General features: G+C 40.9%; 1 protein-coding gene across 15 annotated transcripts in view; it reads left to right on the top strand.

Annotated features, from left to right (window-relative positions):
* Window positions 1-21391, top strand: part of ROBO2 (roundabout guidance receptor 2) — a 503588-nt gene that overhangs the window by 443091 nt on the left and 39106 nt on the right. For 7 of the 15 annotated variants that reach the window (XM_088442742.1, XM_088442736.1, XM_088442739.1 and 4 more), the window contains 4 exons: window positions 3624-3806; window positions 6848-6874; window positions 7407-7475; window positions 14369-14411. In XM_088442742.1, coding sequence (XP_088298868.1) covers window positions 3624-3806; window positions 6848-6874; window positions 7407-7475; window positions 14369-14411 — 322 coding nt within the window. The remainder of the gene's footprint in view (window positions 1-3623; window positions 3807-6847; window positions 6875-7406; window positions 7476-14368; window positions 14412-21391) is intronic. The other 8 variants (XM_088442746.1, XM_088442748.1, XM_088442744.1 and 5 more) reach the window with 2 other exon arrangements.

Raw genomic sequence — 21391 nt, 5'->3', positions numbered from 1 at the left:
CATATTTGTATTGTTCATATTCATGTAGTTCCACCTCCTTGTGCTGCTGCTGCTGCTGCTGCTGACTATACTGCGAATTGGGGTTTATTTCTAGTCTACGCATCCTGAGAGCAGAGTCGGTGTAACTCCTGCAGTGGCGATAGTTCTACCACTGTATATATGTCACTTGCCAACTATAGCCAGTATTATATCAGCCCTCTGGAAGGAGCGAATGTGATCACGGTGCGTCTGCACTTAAATCACATTATGTTTATATCTAGTATGCATCTGAGTGAGTGTGAGCCAGTGTTCTCTGTTGTCAACCAGTCCTGCAATGGGATTACTGGACAGAAAATATGCTTGTGTCATAAAACATATCCTACACAGCGGGAGATGTATCAAACCTTCTAAAGTGGACAAATGCAGGAGCTGCCATAGCAACCAATCAGCTTCTACCTATTTTGTAGAATGTATTTTAGAAATGCTAGCTATAAGCTGATTGGTTGCTATGTGTAACTTCTCCACGTGCCTACTCTTTTGAAGGTTTGATACATTTCCCCATAACGACAGCTTTATCTCAAACATTTTCAGTTGTGATAAGCGCCTGATTGTTTTTACTATGAGATTTGGCAACAATATTAGTAGCTCTTTTTTTGTAAACCAACTAATCGTTTATTTTTCATGGTCCTTGAAGACTCCTCCTTATCCTAAGAACTTTTTCCACCCCAACCAGTCCTCACCCATTTGCGCCACTGATAACACTTGTATCTATAGCTACATCAATAGCTAGTAAACAGGAAAAAAACAAGTACTCTAGTAAAGCCTTAGTAAATGTATATTGGTAACATGATTTCAGTTAGTGGGGCCTTTTGTAAGGTTTGTATATAAACTAGGGATGTGCAGGCTCGGATAGGTTCGAGTTTGCACGCTGAGTTCGGATTTTTCCCTCCCAAAAAACGGAACTCAGAAAGAGGCAAAACGTCATCTTGCACGGACGAACATCATCATTCCTGGATAAAGTCCAGGAATGATGATGTTCGTCCGTGCAAGATGCATCTTGCACGGACGAACATCATCATTCCTGGATAAAGTCCAGGAATGATGATGTTCGTCCGTGCAAGATGACGTTTTGCCTCTTTCTGAGTTCCGTTTTTTGGGAGGGAAAAATCCGAACTCCACATGCAAACTCGAACCTATCCGAGCCTGCACATCCCTAATATAAACCCACAGTATACTGTATATCAAAGAGTAGCTGGATTCATCCGAATAGCAAACTTTCACAATATTAATTGCAGCTGATTCTGATGTGACTAATTAATTTTTGCTCTAACAAATTAGTTTTATTCATTAGTTCCCAGTAGGAGGAAGATGTATCTTTATCTGGAGAAGTCAGGGAGCATTGCAGGTCATCATCGTAGCTTGTCTCCCATCTAATTAGCTGCGCTGACAGCATTGTCACTGTAACACCTGCTTTAGATGAAATTCTAGTGCAAGCTTCATGTGTGTACATCTAAATGTGCTCTCCAAGAGATGTTCTCCAATACATTGTAAGCTTATGAGTATGGCGCTCTTAGGCGCTCATTCAGACCCGTTCGCAACGCAGCGCACTTTCACAGCCGACAGGGGCTGGGTGTGCAATTTCCATGATCGCACGGCCAGGCTTAAGGACGCCCTCTATGTCTTAGAGAGCGACGGCAGAGTGATCGCACGCCGGTGTAATGACGCTCACTTTTCTTTCTTAGCTCACGTCATCTCCAGGAAGTGTATGATTAATCAGTAACATTGAGAGCCATAAGAGCTGCTCGCAGTCCTTGAGGTAGACCCTATCCCACCACAAGCACTGCGATCACTGTAGGCTAAAATGCAACCAGGTGACATGTACAATGACGCTTCCATGCTAGTTATGCACTCACTATCTGTCACTCAAAGTAGCGCTCAGTCTGTGTACTACGAGCGCACGATTCCTGATCGCAGTGACTGGCTCGCGCACGCACACTGCGAAGCATACGCATGGGCGACTATCGGCCATAGCATGCGATCGCAGCTTAGTGAGCGGTTCTGAATCGCCCCCTTAGCTCTTTGTCAGCCACGTTTTATTACTGTGTTTCTTCCAATAGATACAGATCCACATATATTTTTATGCATTTCTTGTGCCTCATCATTGTAAGTAAATATACACTAAATTAGTAGCTGTGTGTACTGTATCATATGCTCAATTACCACTTAGGGATGGCATTTGAATGGGTCATTATCAATGGTGCCATCAATGTTTTACATCGATGGCAAGAACCCAGCAATGGGAAACCATCGATGATTTGCACCATCAATGAATATCACAGCAGGCGACAGGCCAAAGAGGGACGGGGCGGGGCAGAGTGGATGTGTCAGGGGGCGTGGCTATGCATTGCTGCACTCTCTGCATTGGATAATGGAAAACGACCATATCTCTACCATCGATGGTAAAACCATCAGCCACCAGTGGCAAACCATGACATTGGCCATTCCTACCACTATTTCAATACAACTGCATCTAGGCGCGGGTTCTTGGGTGGCACCAGGACACTTGCCCCCAATTTTGCTTGTATACAGCAATCTGACCAGCAGCTGATGGCCCCAAATGCGGAGATTTTTCAGAAATATGAATCTGGCATCACATTTCCGAAGAAATTGCTGTAAATATAATGCAATGCCGGAACCTTCGCTGTAATCTGCATACAGTATGTGCCAGGCGCCATATTGGTGCCCCATACCTAGCAACACTTACACATGCCAAATATTTACGGAATAGAACTGCTCCTTTCATGCCCGCAAATTGGTACTGGCCGCGAAAACTAGGACAATTGGAAGGTACATTTTCTTAGTTTAAGTTAATGAAAAGAAAAAAAATTAAATGCAAACATTTTAAGAAAATAAGCACATAACCAATTTTAGCTTCCCCTGAGCAACGCTTTCATGGGCCATAGGCAAACGCAGGGGGTGTTTCCATCTGCCTGGACACCCCCCTCCCCAGCACATACCATGACCACAGTAGAAATAGTAATATAATAGATTGTTACTAGTGCTGCATGTTCTTCTCAGTATCACAAATTAAATAATTAGCACCACCTGTGGATCTTTTAACATGTATCAGCCAGTGATAAATAACCTGTGCACCAACTAGGAGATCTGGAAAACATGCACTGTTAGGGATGCACTGCTATAGAGCCCAATATGTACATATATGTCCAGGGCAGTGCTAGGTTCTTCTGCTGCCCCTCCAGACTCCTGGACTTGATTCAATAGTCTGCAATGGTGTCCACATCTAAAATAAAAACATTCAGCTCAGGCAGAATGGACCTACTGCCGCATTTAATGGCTTATTGTGATCGCTGGTCCTGTACATGCTGGAATTATGACACACAATACACTTTGTATGATGTATATTAAAGCTGGCTAAGTGCTAATGATGCCCTCTTCATGGACTCGCCACACTCGCTCTAAAATCAATCATCTGGAAACCCCCCTCTAAAAATCCTGCGTTTGCCACTGATGGGCAGTTTATAAACTGTTTATTCTATTCAACATTTATAATATTTGCGAAAAAGGTGGTTCTACCCCTGTGTGTTTTATGCTCTGTATGTGACCATTTTCAAATACTATCACAGGAAACCGCAATGAAGTTGTCATCACTGAAAGCAACAACAGCATTACGGAGCAGATCACAGACGTTGTAAAGCAGCCCGCCTTCATCGCTGGGATCGGTGGCGCCTGCTGGGTGATTCTCATGGGATTCAGCATATGGCTGTATTGGCGTAGAAAGAAAAGAAAGGGACTCAGTAATTACGCTGGTAAGACAGGAGATGAAAATTGCTGTGCATTTTCCAGCTCAAAATATGTATACGAAATTATCATAGACAATCACCTAAAGATATAATTGTGCGTGATGTGATATCTCGCTACTCTACAATTAGAGTCACAATCATTATCTATGTTCTAAATAAATAAAATGACAGTGCAAATGGCTACCACTGCCAGTGTAAAAATGAAGTTCAGTTTTGCTACAAGCAGACAAAAATATTTGCATATGTTATAGAGGAAGGTAAGATATATTGTCCCACCTTTCATTAAATTAAGTTAAGTCAGAAGATGATTCACAAGTTGCACACTGCATCTTACCATATTTCAGTGACAGTTCATCCCACATTCCTAGTCACTAACAATTTATACTACAGCACAGTTTATTTTAACCTGTTTACAGATGAAGCAATGTGTATCGCAACATTTATATTATTTACAATACCAATTTGCGCCTATTAGATTATTATCATACCTGTTTCCAATAAAGGGAATTCAGATCACCTGCCTTTCTGTAGAAGATGCACTGAAGTCGACTCCATCTGTGTATATTAGTATTATAGACTATCAGGGAGGAGCATTTTCTTTATAAGACCATTGTCTATGCCCAAATTATACACCAAAGACTGAGAACACAAAATGAATTTAGGTTAACACAAAAGTTACCTTCACACACGTGACTCTATAGATCACAGGTTCTCAAACTCAATCTTCAGGACCCCAAACAGTGCATGTTTTTCAGGTCTCCTCACATAATCAAGTGAAATAATTAGCTCCACCTGTAGATCTTTTAAAATGTGTCAGTGAGTAATGAATACACCTGTGCACCTGCTAGGTGACCTGGAAAACATGACCTGTGTGGGGTCCTGAGGACCGAGTTTGAGAACCTTTGCCATAGATCAGTGGTTCTCAAACATGGTCCTCAGGACCCCACACAGTTCACATTTTCCAAGTCACCAGGCAGGTACACAGGTGTATTCATTACTCACTGCCATTTTAAAATACCGACAGGTGGAGCTAATTATTTCACTTGTGATTCTGTGAGGAGACCTGGAAAACATGAACTGTTTGGGGTCCTGAGGACCGAGTTTGAGAACCTGTGCCATAGAACACAGGTTCTCAAACTCGGTCCTCAGGACCCCAAACAGTGCATGTTTTGCAGGTTTCCTCACAGAATCACTAGTGAAATAATTAGCTGCATCTGTGGCTCTTTTAAAATGTGTCAGCGAGTAATGAGTCCATCTGTGCACCTGCTGGGTGACCTGGAAAATGTGAACTGTGTGGGGTCCTGAGGACCGCGTTTGAGAACCACTGCCATAGATCATACCTTTATGCTACAAATACTGTACAGTAATTGCTCTTATTATTTGAGCTTAGTTTAATTAAAGAAATATATTCTGACCCAAATGTTCCCTGCAACCCGTGATGGCACTAGCTGTATGCAATATTTCCTACATCAGAAATTCACTCTTCTACAGGAGCAGGGAATATGATAGATACTTGCAGTGCTAAAGATCAAATGGATAAGATGTTAGATCAAACCATATGTACTTCAAAGGATGATCCAGCTTACTCTATTGTGGCATTGTCTCTCTGGAGAGATGGCACGATAGATGTTGGAGCCCTCTCTGAATATTAATGTATGGTATTATGGAGAAACTAGGAAACAAAGGCAGGGTAAATATAAGTGAACATGGAAATGCAAGGCATTGAATGATGCTACCATTTGTTTATGGAATAAGGAATTAGTGCAAATGTGAGAAATATGACATCTGACAGTCTGTTCATTAGTTTCCAGATCTCATTTCAGCCATTTTGTAACACACTTTGCAGACTTAAATGGACCCTGCTTTATTGTGGGCTATTTCGTCAACCTAAATTAATGAATGAAAAATAAATACCACAAAAAAAAAAAAAGAATAAGAAAGAAAAATATCTAAACTATTTATTCCAAAATAATATTAATTGAAGACGGGGCAAATAAATAAAATTAATTTATTGGCATATCTCCCAAAGATTTTTGGAGGTCTGCCCGACTGTCTCGCGATTATGATGTATGGCAGGGGAAACCCCCCCTCCAGTGTGCCACAGCCACTCCCCATACCTCTTTGGAAACCGCTGATTTTAGGAGTTATATAATGGTAGCAGAAATGCTCTTCTCTGTATGTTCTGTGCTGTTTTGAAAGCACCTACATCACCTGCATACTATGGAAGCAGCCATTCTATAGTCCTCATGAGAATGCAGCCTAGTATTTACTAGGAACCAGCGACATCGCTGAGGCAAGTCGAAAGTGTCCCATTAACCTCACTGGCTGTTAAGGCAGAGGCTGGCTTGGTTCAACCCAAAATGTATCTGCTTCCATTGTATGTACTTCACCAAAGCATAATTTTTAAATGGTGAACATGTATACAGTATATAAATTTTGCACTAAAGTAAACAATAAATAATTATTTTTCCATCAGTAAGTTATAATGTGAGACAGAGACTCATAAAATTATGGCAGCATGCAATGTGTAAGTTTTGAGTGATGGTCTTGGTAAATACAGTTGCACATTCAAGGTAAAACGTAAGAAAATGATATACATGTACATTGCTGTTTGTGTTATTGCCCAATTATGAATATTTATGTATGATGGTTACATTACTGCGCTCAATAGAGTTTATACATTGTTCCATAATCAAACCAAACTGAGTCTGTTGCTGTAACCCATAGCAACCAATCAGACCTTGACTTCAATTTTCATACCTGTGCTAGTAAGATGACAGCTAGAATCTGATTGGTTGGTATGTATTGCAACATGGTTCCAAAATGTATGCAAACAGGGAGCATTGCACTTACATTCCCATTAACCCCACTAGTTATTTCCAATGTATTACTTAATAAACCACCATTTGGCTGCTGAATGGCTACTGCTTCAAACAAAGTCAGTTTACCATGCTGAGAAATGCAACATCCATCATTTGCTCACTAAAATTCCATGTACTGTAGCTGGGTTTGTAACTCAAACTGTTCTCTACCTTCTTGTTTTGCAGTTCAGTCTTTCACCTTTACCCCAGCAGGTACTGTCCATTAGTATGTGTTACTTCTCCACCATCATATCATCAATATCATTAGCTCTCAGAATTAAATATAATTATGTCCTATAACAACAATTGCTCCCTAGGATTTCGAATTAGAAGCTGGTTAGTAATTATTGCTGTGTAAAGTCTCAATCCTCCTTCTGGATAAGTCATCAGTAGCGAAACACAACTTTCTGTATCTTTGAAAACTCCCCTTAGCTTGTTCGGAGTAATCTTAATACAAGTGGTCACCGTCCGTCCTTTAGGCAAAACGATTTCAAAAGGATTATATTTATTTCTGAGAGATGTCTATATCACGCAGTCGCCTGCTTGAGAGATGACTGCAGCTTGGTGCTCGAGGGGAAAAAAAAAAATGATTCTGAAAAATCCTACGAAGCTTAAAAACCATTACTTCACCAATTATGTGCTAGATACATTTTACACTCCATTTACACTGCAACATAGATTATTACAAGTTAACTTTTTATCCAAAATGGGCGAAATGTCCTCTCTTTCTACATCCTTTACTCAGATTCCCCCGATACAACAATGCATCACAAAGTTGCACTTGGCACAAAGAAGGAGAACTGGCACAATACAGGTACATCCAATTTGATATAACAGAGAAATAAAAATACAAATTAATCTTATAAATTTAAAGATGTCGGACTGTTTTATAGACTCAGCACCTTAACACTATTTCTAATCTTATTATATAAACCCATGGACAAATTTGGGTTAAGGGTAATCAGGGAAGTACTGTGCAGTAACTCAGATGGCAATATTTGGAAGAACAGACAGCGACTATAAATTTGCACCAGCAGTGACTGGCTTTTTACCAGTGGTAGGGATGGGCAGATTGATTCACTGTACTGAGTTGAGCCTCATGGCTCAACTCAGTGAAGTGTCTCGAGACAGTGTCTCGAGACACGGCTCTTTAGGTAGAGCAAGTGCTGGAGCCAGCAGGGGAGCCAGCGACTCAGAGTGAGTCGCTGACAGCTCCGCCCCCCCGCAGCCCAGCACTACAGCTCAGGGTTCTCACTGACTTTCTTGAGTCAGTGAACTCCCCTGAGCCCTGGCTGTAGCTGCGCGACTCAGTGAGTCGCTGACAGCTCCACCCCCCCAGGCCAGCTCAAGCCTCTGCACTGCCCTGAGCTCTGGCAATAGCTGCAGGACTCAGAGTGAGTCGCTGACAGCTCCGCCCCCTACACTGCCGTCGGATCAGCAGTGTAGGGGGCGGAGCTGCCATTCACTAGCTACCACTGACAGAGAGGCTAGGGGAGGTGGGTGTCTCGACTCACCAAACACTGAGTGACTCGAATCATTCACTCATCTGAATGATTCGAGTCATTGTGTTGAGACACTCACTCACTAGCCATCTCTAACCAGTGGGATCTGGAAGAAAACACCCGTAAATTCAGGCATCTCCTGTATGTATCTAGGGGATCACGCAAGCGGCCCCATCGGCAGGAGCATATTAACGTCCAAAGAGGCTCGTGTGCAGCTGGCCCTCTCCTCGGAGCAGCTCTGCATCCTGCATCTTACCTTGTGTCTGTAAACGGGTCGCTCCTTCTCCTCAGTGCCATCTTCCCAGTGATATTCGGCGCTCAATGCCAGAGTCTTTGCTTTCACTGCGTGGTGCCATCTTTCAGAAGATGTCATTGGGAAGATGGCGCCGCTGAGAAGGAGGGACCCACTTGCCGGCACTAGGTAAGTATACTATGGGTGCAGGTTGTGCGGTGCATGGGCCCACCTGGACCCAGGGGCCCGTGTGCACCGCGCACCCTGCACCCATTTTAAATACCCCTATGTCCATAGGTTTGCTTGAACACTGAATGGCCGGATCTATGCCCAATTTGAACACACAGTGGTGCGGCTGGTTAAAGCGATATGCCCATTCTGCGCTCAAATTGAATGAACGGATCTTATTGGGTGCAAATAATTCTGTCAGCCAATGGCTGCAGGACAGATCAAATAGCAGTCACTGTCCAACTGCATCTTAGCAAGCATCCACCTGACATCTAATCATAGTCTGTTCATCTTACATTTTCATTTATAAGGGGCTATTCAGTACTCGGCGATGTATGGTCGCGATGTGCTGCAGTACATTTCACAGAGAATTATGAGCAATTCAGTAACAAGTACAGCAATCATCATCAAATTAACTGAATCGCCCCCTGTAAATTTCAGCTATAAACTACAGTATATGTTCCAGAGAAACTTCTACCGAAATAATATAGATGTGTCACATTGGTTTTAACTGAAAAATCTTTATTCACATATGGCATATATGATCTAACTAAAATACATTTTGCCCACAAAGGGCCTGATTCTGAGTCTCACAGAAAGCAGCAACATTGGCGATATTTTGGATTGCGCTTGCGAACAAGGGCGTCATTATGCATCTCTGCAGATCTACAGAGAAATTCAAAGTAGTATTCACTGGAAAGTAGTGTTTGCCTGGAAAGAAAGTGCCAAATAGCCATAGAATAGTTACATTTTGTCTAATAAACGATATAGATGAGTTTTCCATTTGGAACACTTTTGGACTTCATATAAATATTGCCAATACAGTGGTTTGCTACAAAATCTTAACATTCAAAATGTCAACATGGACGATATGCCAACATGTCAAGTGTCGACATCCAGAATGTCAACATTGCCAGAATGTCGATATTGCAATGTCCTCAGTCATCATGTCAACATAGCTTGTCAGTGGATTTTAGCCCTAACTTTATCTGTAGGCTAACCCTAACCGCTGCCTAACCCTACCTGCAGCCTAACACTACCTGTAGTCTAACCCTAACTGCAGCCTAACCCTAACCCTAACTGCAGCCTAACTCTACCTGCAGCCTAACTCTACCTGCAGCCTAACCCTAACTGCAGCCTAACCCTAACCCTAACTGCAGCCTAACCCTAACTGCAGCCTAACTCTACCTGCAGCCTAACTCTACCTGCAGCCTAACCCTAACTGCAGACTAACCCTACCTGCAGCCTAACCCTACCTGTAGTCTAACCCTAACTGCAGCATAACCCTAACTGCAGCGTAGCCCTAAATGCAGCCTAGCCCTAAATGCAGCCTAACCCTAACCACAGACTAACCCTACCTGTAGTCTAACACTAATTGCAGCCTAACCCTACCTGCAGCCTAACCCTAACCGCAGACTAACCCTACCTGTAGTCTAACCCTAACCGCAGCCTAACCCTACCCGTAGTCTAAGCCTACCCGTAGTCTAACCCTAACGACAGCCTAACCCTACCCATATTCTAACCCTACCTGTAGTCTAACCCTAACCTGTAGTCGAACCATAACCGCGGCCTAACCATACCTGCATCCTAACCCTACCTGTAGTCTAACCCTAACGGCAGCCTAACTCTACCTATTGTCTAACCCTAAACGCTGCCTAACCCTAACTGTAGTCTAACCCTAAATAAGGCCTAACCCTACCTGTATTTTAACCCTAATCGCAACCTAACCCTACCCATAGTCTAACCCAAACGACAGCCTAACCCTACCTGTATTCTAACCCAAATGACAGCCTAACCCTACCTGTTGTCTAACCCTACCTGTTGTCTAACCCTAACTGCAGCCTAACCCTACCTGTATTCTAACCCTAACTGCAGCCTAACCCTACCTGTATTCTAACCCTAACTGCAACCTAACCCTACCCGTATTCTAACCCGAACTGCAACCTAACCCTAACTGCAACCTAACCCTAATTGCAACCTAACCCTAACCGCAGCCTAACCCTACTTGTAGTCTAACCCTACCCGTAGTCTAACCCTAATCGCAGTCTAACCATAACCACAGCCTAACCCTACCCGTAGTCTAACCTTAACCACAGCCTTACCATACCCATAGTCTAACCCTAACCGCAGCCTAACCCTACCTGTAGTCTAACCATAACTGCAGCCTAACCCTGACCCTACCCGTAGTCTAACCCTAACACTAACCACAGCCTAACCCTACCCATAGTCTAATTCTAACACTAACCGCAGCCTAACCCTGACCCTACCTGTAGTCTAACCCTAACCGCAGCCTAACCCTGACCCTACCTGTAGTCTAACCCTAACACTAACCGCAGCCTAACCCTGACCCTACCCGTAGTCTAAACCTAACCCTAACCACAGCCTTACCCTGACCCTGCCCGTAGTCTAAATCTAACCTTAACTGCAGACTAACCCTGACCCTACTCATAGTCTAACCCTAACAACAGCCTAACACTAAATAGAACTGTCTTCATTCACAATGTCGTAATTATGCCCATGTCGATATTCTGAATGTTGACATAGGACCATGTTGACAGTTTGATGTCAACAGTCTGAATGTCGATACTGCACACCCAATACATTGTAGATGTACAAACTTCAAATGGACTAAGCTCATTTGGATGTTGGAAAATTGCATGATTCTATGAATTACTGTAGAATAGGAAATTTTGAATCATAAGAGGAAATTACAGTATATCCACTGATTCACATGTTCCAAACAAAAAGGCACAGCTCAGGCAATCAGCTCAAAAATAAAAACAGATGCATTTTCTTGTATGTTGTTTAACACATTTCTGTACATTGGAATTCCATTTCAATAGCGCTATCAGTGAGGCCGAGCATACTAAACTCTGTTATTCTCACTTTATTATATTGCACTAAAATCACTTGTCCATTCGCATGTCTTGTATCACTAAACAATTTCTAATTATATGCCAGCATATTGATTTATATTCTGTAAACAAATGCATGGATTTAACATTTAAAAAAATAGGTAGAGATCTAGGGCTTAATTTACTAAGGCATGACTTCCATTTAATATTATTGCTGTTTTAATCCTGCTGGCAACAAATGTCGACATACAGTATCTGCTGCTTAGTAAATTTAGCCCCTAGCCTTTACCTTGACTTCATTAGACCTGTTACTAGCAAAGTATGTGCTGTGTATAAGCATTGTAGAGATAAACAAAGTTACAGCAGAAGAGGCCATCAAACCCAAAATGTATATATTCTGCTGACCAGTTTTCAGTATGTCGCTTATCTCCACTACAGAGCTTATGATTACTGTATATTTTAGTGAAAAACGTATTCCGCAGAAAGTGACATTTCAGCACATTCCTATTTATCAACTAGCTTTTTTTTTAATCAAAAGTAGGTGCTGCCATACAAGTTGATATATGCGATAGAATCGTCCATCGACTTCAATGAACAGTGCCACCCAGTGGCTGTTTAATAGTACACATGATAGAATTTTTACCTGGAATCACCAAATAATTATGGCTGTAAAAAAAAAAAAGCCCACAGCAACTAATCAGACACATGCTTCTGTTGTTTAATTTGTACTACAGCAAACAAAGCAACTGCACCTTTCCATTCTTACCCTTTGTTAGAAAATATCCCACCAATAACTTTTGGACAAACATCTCTCAAAAAAAAAAAAGAGTCCCTTTGCTTTATTATGCACAAAGAGATTTACATAATTTTTGGGTGGGTTTAGAAAAAATAGGTACTATACGTTTCAATACAATATCTGAGCTTTTGGAAATCTCCCTGTGCAGTCAAGTATAAGCTATACGATCCGAAGTGCAAAATTGTGTTGTAGCCCATTAGCTAAACCCAGAAGCTTAGAAAAGTCTAAGAATACCTGGGATAGCTGAGCCTCTTGATAAGAAGAAGGAACTGTCAGGCAAAGCTGCATTTCTCTAATTGCAATGAATTCTGACAGGCCTGCCCTGTATTGATTAAATACCGAATGGTTACAATGTTTTCCTTCCCTTGCTCACTCAGTCAGTAACTATCTGGATTTCATTATTCTAAATTTTAATCTTCTTTTTAAAGTTTATTACAAGAATGTCTTGCATTTTAATTAAGTGAACCTATCAGCATTCCACTTAGATTAGCAGTATTGCTGACATGATAATATCAGCGAACAGCAATGCCAGGTCTTTAGGCCTCTTCCTTTGTTTTGTGACAGCAGCACCTGCATGGACGATCCTGCCCACTAGTAAATTGAAATGTCTATATCACAGTGGTACATTTGTGTGATATATATCAGGGCCGTAGCTAGAGTAGCGCGGCCGGTGCCATCGCACAGGGCACCACAGGTCAGGGGGCGCAGTTTGGGCCTGTAAAATTTCTGTTTATTATCATTCTCACTTGTAGCTTCCTCTTATTTCATCCCCAGCATCTCCTGGCCTCCCCTATTTTTTCCCTGGCCCTTCCCCATGAGACCATTCCCCTTTTTTGGGTGCATTATGTCCCTTTGAAAAATGAGGTGGGCGCCAATGCTCATTCTGGCACAGAGCACCAAAAAGTGTAGTTACGGCTCTGATTTATATATCCACATTCTTTGTTGTCATGGTTTGTAGAAAATGATACAAACAGGTCCAAAAAGCAGGCGAGTAGGAATTAGTTGCATTCTCATGAATGTTGGTTAAGCCCACAAAATGGCTGCCTCCAATGTGGGTTGCTGACAGGAAAGCTTGATGTCCTTTATCTTGTGGATCTTGATTTCAGTACAATGGTTTACTCTGATGTGTATAAAAAATATTAAAACTTTTCTTGAAGCATAGCCAGTCAGCAAACCCTAATTCCATGTGCATTGTCCTAGCTTTAAAAGAAAGCTAGAGTATGTAATGCATTTTAGAATATTTGCCAAATGTCCCTAATTGTGTTAAAATGATTGTTTTGAACAATACTTCTCTTATATACACACACATACGGTACTTGGTTACAAATGACTCATGGGCTACTTCGCAACAATCTTGTGGTAACATGCTGCATTGCTAAAATCATTTGATGTCACTGCACCTAATGTTTGGTTTGGTGACTGTGCGCATATTGAGGGGCGTTTATGAAAACCGGTTCATATAAGAAAAATTGTGGTTTTGTCCATAGCAACCATTTATCTAAACTAGGGATGTGCAGCCTCGCATAGGTTCGAATTTGCATGCCGAAAACATCATCTTTCATGGACAAACATCATCATTCCTTGACAAAAGTCCATGGAAGATGATGTTTGTCCATGACAGATGACATTCTGCCTCTTTCTGAGACCCGATTTTTGGAGGGAAAAATCCGAACTCGGCATGCAAATTCAAACCTATCCGAGCTTGCACATCCCTAATCTAAACCGCACTAGTATATGATTGGTTGCTACAGGTAACACAATTTTTATTTTTCTCCCCCCCCCCTGTGCACCAGTTGTCACAAATGCCCTTATATTCTTATTGAGAGAAGGGGGAATATACAACCATAAGTAATCTGACCCTTAAGTCTTATGAAACCGCATGCAATATTGAATACCTGGAGATGATAATTGATAGCGGTGAATATTTGACAAGGACCTGTATTCTCCATTCAGGGGATGTGCATGTTGGTATAAGACAATAACGTTAATGTGTACTCATGGAATAATTAGCACTTGATTGCACAATGCAGAACATTATAATTGTCATATTAAAAATATATTGACTTTGTTTTTCCTCTCACTTTTAATACACAGTTACATTTCAAAGAGGAGATGGAGGACTAATGAGTAACGGGAGGTAGGTTTTGAAATCACAAAGCAAGCCCCTAATTTTACACCTTTTATGGCTAAACTGCTGCCGGCTATCATTCAAAAACAATTTAACGCCCCTGAAAATGAGAGGTTACATCTGAAATCTGATGATCTTGCGTCTTTGCTGTGCAATTCATAGGAATGGGATGGAAACACGTCTGATTGTATCTCCCTGGTATCCAGGGAGAAAAAAATGAATAAATGATGTATAAACATTGCAAGGGTTGTGTTCATAGGCAAGCGCAATGTTTATTACACTAAGTAGGTATTAGCAAATGGAGTTGCTGTTGTTTAAGGCTGCTTATTGGCCCATTCTAAATTGCTGTGAGTGAGCAATTACACATAATCGATCACAGAATAAATGATTCATGGATGATGGATAGGCTGTAGATTGATAGAACTGGATTCCTCCACTTTGGCTACTCAATTGAAACTGATAAAACTTGATAGTGCCCCCATATATCCTCATTTAAATTCCCCTTTGCCAATATGGAGATTGCAATTAGACTTTGGTTATAACTTGCAATCTCTTATTTAATCAATATTTTAGCAAAAGGAGATTAGGCCTAATGAGAGCTTATAGATGCTGCAAGAACGGTGTCGTTCTTGTATTGCTGTTGCCTAGGAAACAGGGACTACTCTTAGGGATTGGAAAAGGAAAGCTTTATTGGGAAACAACAATGGTTATTAATGCTACTTTTCATTTACAGAAATGCAGCACAAATTTATTTTTTTTCAAAAATGCTATGTTAATGGATGGAAAAAAAAAGAGTGATGAATGTTTTATTAGGATGCGTAAAATATATATATATATATATATATATATATCAGAGATTAGTGCCAAGTGTGATCCATTGGCCTGCCAACAACAGTTTCATTACTGATGTATTTTAAGTTGTTGTGGTATTGTGTCGTCACTGTTATCCAACACAAGTGCTGGTTCTGAACCTGAGAGAATACAATTTACAGGATATATATATATATATATGCGGCCGACGCGTCACTCAGCACGTCATGACGCTCAGCGTGTGACGCGGTAAGTATGACTCACCCATGCACGGAATGGACCTCAGGTAGTGGGCGGTGAAAGTGTGTGCGGTAACCTTGGTAACCAGAGTGCAATGACAAGGAACCACATCGGGATGTGTCATTGTGCAATCAACTGTGTTATGTCCATACAAAACATGGTGCACTATGACTGGATATGTGGAGAACAAAGTCCAAAGAACGGACTTGGATAATACGATATAGTGACACATAAACAACATATAACAAATATATAAGACACATAATTTTGTAAACGTGGGTTAAAAAATCAATAACTCTAGAAATCTGACAGTGCAGGAATATCAATGTAATACATGGCAGTAAGTTATAGAATATGATCATATAAGAGACACGGTAAAGTGAAAAAAAATATATATATATATATATATAATATATATATATAATCCACATAGGCGGCACTCCGTACTTCAACAAATGACAATGCAAGAGGTGTGATGAATATCACCAACGTTTCGGAGCCTTTATTATAGCCCCTTCATCAAGGTATAAGCCAAAAGATACAAACACTAGAAACATTTATACTCACTGAACCCCACATGTGTGGTCGGTGCCGCGCGCTGTCCATGGCCGGGTCCCCCGCTGATGACATCATCTCACCTCTCCTCCACACCAGCGCTTCTTCAGCGTCAGTCCTAAGAGAGTGGAGACGCCCCCAGCCTGTTCCCCTGTTGTCATGGCAACGCGCAGTTACCGAATTAAAATACAAATATCAAGACATATATGATTACAAAAAATATGACAATACAAACATCAATAAAAAACATGTTGCCTTACAAAAAATGTACAATATAGAGCAGTCAATGTGCTAGACCTGTTCTAGAGAGAGACCATAAAGACCCAGAGAGGTAGTAGAGTTATCCTTATGTCTTTGTATCCCAACCTTAAAAGGGATACTTTTAGTATTCAAATTAGAAATCACCATAACCTCAGAATATAAGCAGAGTAATGCAATACTGAAAAATTTTAGAAATGTCATTAAACATGCTAGACGAGCATCCTGACAGTTTGGGGAGAACATATAAACTCCATGGTGCCCTTATGCTGAACCATAACAGCCTTAGAACATAACAATACAATAGGTATAATATATAGTGTAGATCTATGCTAACAAACATGATTTTAAAGGAAGCAATGAAGCCCCAAATTTTCATTTAACCCGCGAGGTGCCAGAGCATCCCGTGTAAAAATCCAACGGGATTCACACTGGAGTAGTCTGCAGGACCTATCACCGCCCCTTAAAGATTTCGGTATGTGATCTATAATCATATATTTTAATGAAGCAACACTGTGACCACTAGCAACAAAATTAAGGGCCACATGTTGGTCACTACTACCAGAAGAAATAGCGGCCCTTATGTAGCGCCATCCGCTCCCTTAAGGTTCTATCGGTTTTACCGACATAAATAAGCCCACAGGGGCAGGTAATTAGTTACATACACAATATACCTAGTTGTGCATGTTAGACGGTGTCTAATGGTATACCTATAGCCACTATACGGATGGCAAAAGCTATTACCTACCGTTAGTGAACGGCAGGTCATACAATTAAGACATCTGAAACATCCCAATTTGGGACGCAAAAAGCCTCCTCTGTCAGTCTTGCTCATATTGCTAATATCAGTTTTTACCAACTAATTCCGAAGATTTCGACCTCTAGTGTAACAAGGCATGATATTGATATCCTGCAGATTTAACTCAGATTTAACTAGATATATATATATATATATCTAGAATAGGATATCTTGCGTCAGTAACAAAGATACTCGAAAATCATCAAGGATATAATACAAGAGAGCCAATATATAAACCAAAACCAAAGATATGATTCAACACCAATCATCCAGTGCCAGACTTGTCATGGAGATGCACACGCACAGGGTAAAGTTGAGTGTCCTTTTATTTGGTTGTTTTACAACACCTGGTATTCCTAGGTGGTCCCCCATTCAAGTACTAACCAGGCCAAACACTGATTAGCTTCAGACGAGATCGGGCTTATCCAGTGCATGTATGGTTGTAACTGACCATGTGAACGTAGGATGCCAGTACTTCCCCTCAGCCTTGTGAGCATAACCCGATATAACCCGAACATTGCTGAATAGCAGATCAAAATCAATATCTGAGGGTCTTGTGTAGACTAGAAAAATTCTTTTAAGTGAGCCAAAACTGAACCCACATACAGAAACATATATAGCCTGTAACAGGCTACTATATAATGCAGATTATGTAACCAACAGTATCAATGCACCAAGAGAATTGTACCGTGCACTGCAAAGAAATACAAGAAAAGTTACTGTACTGAAAAGACTGTATAATGAAGTAATAGAATCACGATTCAAAGAAAACAAGCAAATGATAAGGTTTCATTAAGACCAAACGGGGCCACGGTGTTCATGTCATGTATCCAACGGGTTTCAAGTTGCATCAGTCGTTTATCTCTGTCTCCCCCTCTTTTTGACATTGGCACATAGTCGATGACTTTATGTCTTAATGTGGCCAGGGGGTGCTTTCGTTCCTTGAAATGTCTTGCCACTGGTCGGTCATTCTGCCTTCAAGGGCCTGTCTTATGGCGGTACGGTGTTGCGCCATCCTAATTCTTGCTGTACATGAAGTTTTCCCTATATATGCAAGGCCGCAAGGGCAGCGGATCATGTAGATGATAAATCTAGTCATGCAATTAAGTACATGTCTGATCGGAATCCTTCTCCCGGAGTGCGGATGAGCCACATCTGGTCCTGTTTCCATATACCTGCAGGTGGTACAACCAATACACTTGTAGCAGCCAGGTTTCTTTGAGAGGAAATTGCTTGCCATAGGTGTTTCAATTGTGGATACATCATTATGTACCAGCCAGTCTTTTAAACTTCTCCCTCTCTGGTATCCCATCATGATTCTAGATGTGTGCAGGGGCTTGAGACTAGAGTCTGTATTCACAACCGGCCAGAATTTTTTGACAGTTGTGTTAATATGTTGACTTGCAGAATTGTATTGTGTGATAAACATGGTTGGAGCCTTGTTTGTTTTAGAAGTGAAGGATAGATTGTCTGATTTAATGCTGTTGTAGATGGCTCTAGCTTTAGCTTTCAGCAAGTCTTTTAGCTTATATCCCCTATTCAAAAACTTAGTCATCATATTGTCCAATGCTATATCAGCCTTGTCAGTATTACTTGTAATCCTAAGGACGCAAAGGAATTGAGAGTAAGGTAAACTCCTTCTTAAGGACACAGGATGATGACTCCCTGCATGTAAGAGTGTATTACAGTCCATAGGTTTGGTGTAGATGTTAGTCGAAAAAGAAGTACCATCCCAACTGATGTCTACATCCAAAAAGTGTATGTTCTCAGAGCTTCATTCGTACGTAAATTTAATATGTTCATGCATTTGGTTGATATTATCCATTGCTGAAGTAAACTGTTGTGAGGTACCCGACCATAGTACAAAGATATCATCTATGTATCTTATAAAGTAAATCATATGATCACTAAACTCGGAATTAAGTAGAAAAACAGCCCTTTCCACATAAAACATGTAGACATTGGTGAAGGCTGGTGCCACGTGAGAGCCCATGGCACAGCCTCTTTTTTGTAAAAAAAACAAATTGTCAAAAAGAAAATAATTCCTTGTAAGCGTTTTCTTAAGAAGTTGTATATATAGTTGAATATTCGGGCCATTGTACTCTGGTTTGGATAGCAAAAATCTTTCCATGATTTCCAAACCTTGTGTATGGGGAATGCTGGTGTACAATGATACAACATCTATTGTACAAATAAGTGAATTTTCAGGCAATTGATTCAACTGATGTAATTTTTCAAGAGAAGTATTGGTGTCTTTGAGGAAAGTCTGTTCCTCCATGATTAGTGGCTGGACAAAAAATCTAAAAATTTGGATACTGAACTGTATAAGGATCCTCTAGCGGAAATAATGGGGCGTCCAGGAGGAGACTGTAGAGATTTGTGGACTTTTGGTAAAGTGTAAATAAAAGGTACTACTGGGTAAGACGTTTTTAGTTTGATACTGGTGTTATTGTCGATCCAATTTTTCATCACTGCTTCATCAAGTAGTGCATCTAGTTCAGTTTTGTAACTTGAGGTTGGATCGCAGTCTAGTTTCACATATACGTTCTCATCATTAAGCTGTTGATAAATCTCGGTTTTATACGCATTCAAATCTTGGAGGACAATTGCCCCTCCTTTGTCTGCTGGCCTAATTACAATATTTTTGTCTTTACTGAGAGACCATAATGCTTGAAATTCACCTTTACTCAAGTTGTAATGTGGAAACACTGTTGTTTTATTGACCATGGAGATGTCCTGATCTACTAATCTGATAAAACTTTTTATGGAGGCATTAAATGATTGTGGTTCAAAAGTGGATGGTTTGTCTATTGGGCCTTTAGAGTAAAGTGGACTGTCATTGTTGGTATCTGAAAAGAATTCTTTTAATTTAAGGTTTCTGTGGAATTTCCATAGGTCTTTTTTCCACAGAAAGTTGTCAAAATGACATGTAGGCACAAACGATAGCCCTTTATTCAAGAACTTCATCTCAGTGTCTGTAATTTGTTTATTAGGTTAATTATCAAGTTCTCTTTTCATAAATCCTTTTTGTTGTCCCTCTCCCTCTGCCCTCCCTGTCTCGCGCGGGCCCTCCTCCTTTTTGGGCCCGTGTGGCCACCCCTAAAGGGGGTCTTTGGGAAGTTGGTGTAGGGGCCCTATCAATGTCACTTTGGGATGAAGTGGCAGCACTGGATTGATCGGTGTCAAAACGTAATTTGTTTTTGGTGTATCTAGTTCTCTGCACACGATTAAACGGTGTTCTACCTGTCGACCAGGAATATACCCGCTGTTCCTGATAGTCCGTATTGACTTTGACAAGTTTCTCTTTTTTGTATTTGATTAGATCTCTTTTATACTGGTCTATTTGAGTATTGAGTTTGGATAACCAGTCACAGCTGGTATCATTTGTGAATGTAAGTTTGTGAAGAGTCTCAAAATTATTATTTTTTCTTTGATACAATTGAGCTCCCTTGCTGATTCTTCTATAACAAGCAGGATCAGATCAAGGGAGCATTTATTGAGGACTGCAACCCACCTCCTACAAAATTCCACGTTGTTTCTGCCTATAGTGGGGACATTCTTAATACGACACTTTACCGTGTCTCTTATATGATCATATTCTTTAACTTACTGCCATGTATTACATTGATACTCCTGCACTGTCAGATTTCTAGAGTTATTGATTTTTGAACCCATGTTTACAAAATTATGTATCTTATATATTTGTTATATGTTGTTTATGTGTCACTATATCATATTATCCAAGTCCGTTCTTTGGACTTTGTTCTCCACATATCCAGTTATAGTGCACCATGTTTTGTATGGACATAACAGTTGATTGCACAATGACACATCCCGATGTGTCATTGTGCAGAAAACAGATGAAAATGGTCATCAGACAAGTTTGTTAAATGTTTGATCTAAACAAATTGTTCAAAAATTTGTTTAGATGGCTTGATACATCTGCTCCATAAATACTGAACCAGGCTGGTTCAGCTGGTTGCCGTTTTAAAATCAGTCGATGATGATTAGTGACTGTGACAAACTGCTCTTTGGTGAATCTAACGTTAGGTCTTTGAGATAAAGGCCCTCATTCAGAGCCACTCGCTAGCGGCAGTACGCTCGTTCCGAGCGATGTTCGCACATCTGCGCATGCGTACGGTTTTTAGTACGCATGCGCGAACCAGTCAGTGCGGCTGAAAATCGTTTGTATGCAATATAGCGAGTGCCTGCTATTTTGAGTGACAGAATGAGGCGTATGTGGGTGGTAACAGGGGAAGGTGCTTGAAAACGGGGAGTGGAGATCAGAACGGAGGCGTGCTTAAAGGTCAAAACGGGCGTTTTATGG

Source organism: Taudactylus pleione, unplaced genomic scaffold, assembly GCF_031769625.1.
Source record: "Taudactylus pleione unplaced genomic scaffold, aTauple2 ptg000316l, whole genome shotgun sequence".
Classification (NCBI taxonomy): domain Eukaryota; kingdom Metazoa; phylum Chordata; class Amphibia; order Anura; family Myobatrachidae; genus Taudactylus; species Taudactylus pleione.
The sequence above is the reverse complement of the archived record's forward strand: the minus strand, read 5'-3'. Positions and strand labels throughout refer to the sequence as shown.